At 44.5% G+C, this 2,500-nt stretch overlaps 1 protein-coding gene across 1 annotated transcript in view; it reads left to right on the forward strand.

Annotated features, from left to right (window-relative positions):
• si:dkey-121b10.7 (heparan sulfate glucosamine 3-O-sulfotransferase 6) overlaps positions 1–2,500 on the forward strand; it is a 31,626-nt gene that overhangs the window by 364 nt on the left and 28,762 nt on the right. Inside the window, exon 1 of the mRNA XM_012829017.3 lies at positions 1–169. This exon is cut by the window's left edge and continues 364 nt beyond it. Coding sequence (XP_012684471.2) covers positions 1–169 — 169 coding nt within the window. The remainder of the gene's footprint in view (positions 170–2,500) is intronic.

A 2,500-nucleotide genomic window follows, 5' to 3' on the forward strand; every position in this document is an offset into this window, starting at 1 on the left:
CGAACAATTTCGGGACCAAGGAGTTCCCTCAGGCGATAATCATCGGTGTGAAGAAAGGGGGCACCCGGGCGCTCCTCGAGTTTCTCCGGATCCACCCCGATGTCCGGGCGGTTGGAGCGGAGCCACACTTCTTTGACAGGTTCTACGACAGAGGTCTCGACTGGTACAGGTTAGTCACTTTACCAAACTTGCATTGCTTCCCCTGATTTCGATTGTTCGAATGTTATACGCTGGCGATTTTTAAATGCCCCATCAAAAAGAGCAAACGTCAAAAGAACACAGAATGCCAAGAGTAGTTGGCCACTTTATGGCTCATCTTGGTTATTACACAATCCATTACACTTGTGTGCTCAGGCGAGCCCGTTTAACAGGCTTTATTCACTAGCTAATAGGCTATTTTGTAAATGAGGGTTTCATGCACCTTATTAAAAGACAAAAGATGTTCTAATCAGCCTAATGTATGAAATGTGGTGTGGTGGGCACAGGGAAACCGTTAATGAATGCGCATTTTAATAGGCGTTTAAAGGAAGTGTAGCTCCGTTCGAGTTGCAGTTATTCAAACAGGCTGGAAGTTATGTAAACCCAAGTATTGAACGCTGCTTAGGGATTTGGAATCTCGATGGATTTGAGTGAGGCACGTTAGATCCGCACGGTGTGTGTGTGTTGGCTGCGCTGTCCGTATCTCCTCTCTCTCTCCGCCGGGCTGTGTATTCACCTATGTGCTCCGCGGGTGCCCTCCTTATCGACCGTCTCAGATAGGCTCCTCTCCATCTTCCTCCAGTGCCTCTTGTCATTTCTAATCGTCACCCGTAGACGGCCGGTCGGACCAAGTCTCCGTGCTTCGGGAGCCTATTCAGGGCCTGCCAATAACGTCCCTGTTTATTGAACGACACACACCAACTCTAAGTGGCCCTACGTGCCTTTTAGACCATTCTGTCTCTCTCTTTCTCTGTCAGCCGTATCAACTTGTTGGTCATCACAGGATTACCGGAATGTGACAGGGCGACCAGTGCTGGATCGATCAAGCACGCCCGCAATGTTGTGCGCATACAACGCGGTTAATTAACCGTTATAGGTGTTTGGACGGCCAATGGTTTTTTTATGGTAGTATTATATTGAATATGCATGTCTAAGGATGATTTTATTTTGCACAGTTTAAATGTTTCCTAAAAAAGCCAGAAGTAGCCTACTTATAGTTCCCCTGTGAGTTATCCCACATTCATGAACATGAACCATTCTTAATGTGTCTTCATAAGAGGCATATTAATCTGTCCACACGGTGAGACTAGCTTGGAAAGTGATATGAAAATGATATGAAAATAGGCTAGCCTTTTATGCCAGGGTCAGTGAATTCTAAAGAAGTGACGATCCTGTTATTCCGGCAATCTGTCAGCGTTGTGTTGTTCCGTGGCCTTGTGGTATTCACAGGTACAGAAATGCCTAACTGGAAATGCTTTGTTCCGGCGCTCAGTCAATGACTTGTGTAAACAGCAAAGATTTGCTTGTCATGAATGCGACAATAGCCATGTCTACGTGACAGCGACGAGGGTGTGTATTTTCCTATGGAAATGTGTGTGTGTGTGTGTGTTTCTCTTTGTGTGCGTGTGTCTGTGTGTGTGCGCGTGTGCATGTACATGCTTGTTGTTTTGTAGTGAGCTTATGCTTCTAGGGAAGATAATGCATACTTTTCTAGACCAATGTGTCAAATTCTTTGAAAAGATGTGAATGATTTGTAAGTGTCTGTGTCTTCAGCAACTTTGACTACATAAAATGTGTCTTGAAGTGTGTTTGTGTGTCGTTTTAGCCAGGTGAGAAAATGCAGTACTGCAGTCTCTGTGTGCATCCTGCGCGTGTTTGTGTGTGTCCGTCTACGTGTGTGTGTGTGTTCGTGCGAGCTTGCGTGTATATGTGTGTGCGTGTGTGTCTGTAGGGCTGCAACAACTTATGGACTTAATCGACTAAAATCGACTATACAAATAGTTGCCAACTAGTTTAATTTGGTTACGCCATTGAGCGCGTTGTTGCACGCATTAACTAGCTCATTAGACATACGAACAAAGGTTCTTTCTAAGTATATGCTATGGAGTAGCTAGAGTATGTACACTTTGCTGTAATGACAAAACCTGTCTAAAAGTGACGGGGGTACCATCCGCATGATCGAAAACATTTCATTAGCATTTCGCCAAACGCTGGCCTTTGCTCAGAGGGTCGTCAGGTGAATTGCAATGAAGCAAAAGTGACCAATCACATCTGCTGTACAGCTATTTGAAAAGGAAACATGTCGGCTCTGCGATGGAGACTTGGCTCTTATTAGGCCCACTTGGCTATCTGTCGTAGAAAAGCAAAGTATGATTAGCAACAAGCCGCGACTGCTTTCGTGTCTCCCAGACGCTGAGTGTAAATCTTGTGATAATGAACCAACATATATTATGCTATTCTTCACTTGAACACAATTTGTACAATGATGTGAAATTAGTTTAGACACTTTGTTTTTATTACA

The sequence above is a fragment of the Clupea harengus genome, chromosome 24 (assembly GCF_900700415.2).
Source record: "Clupea harengus chromosome 24, Ch_v2.0.2, whole genome shotgun sequence".
NCBI classification, from domain to species: Eukaryota; Metazoa; Chordata; class Actinopteri; order Clupeiformes; family Clupeidae; genus Clupea; species Clupea harengus.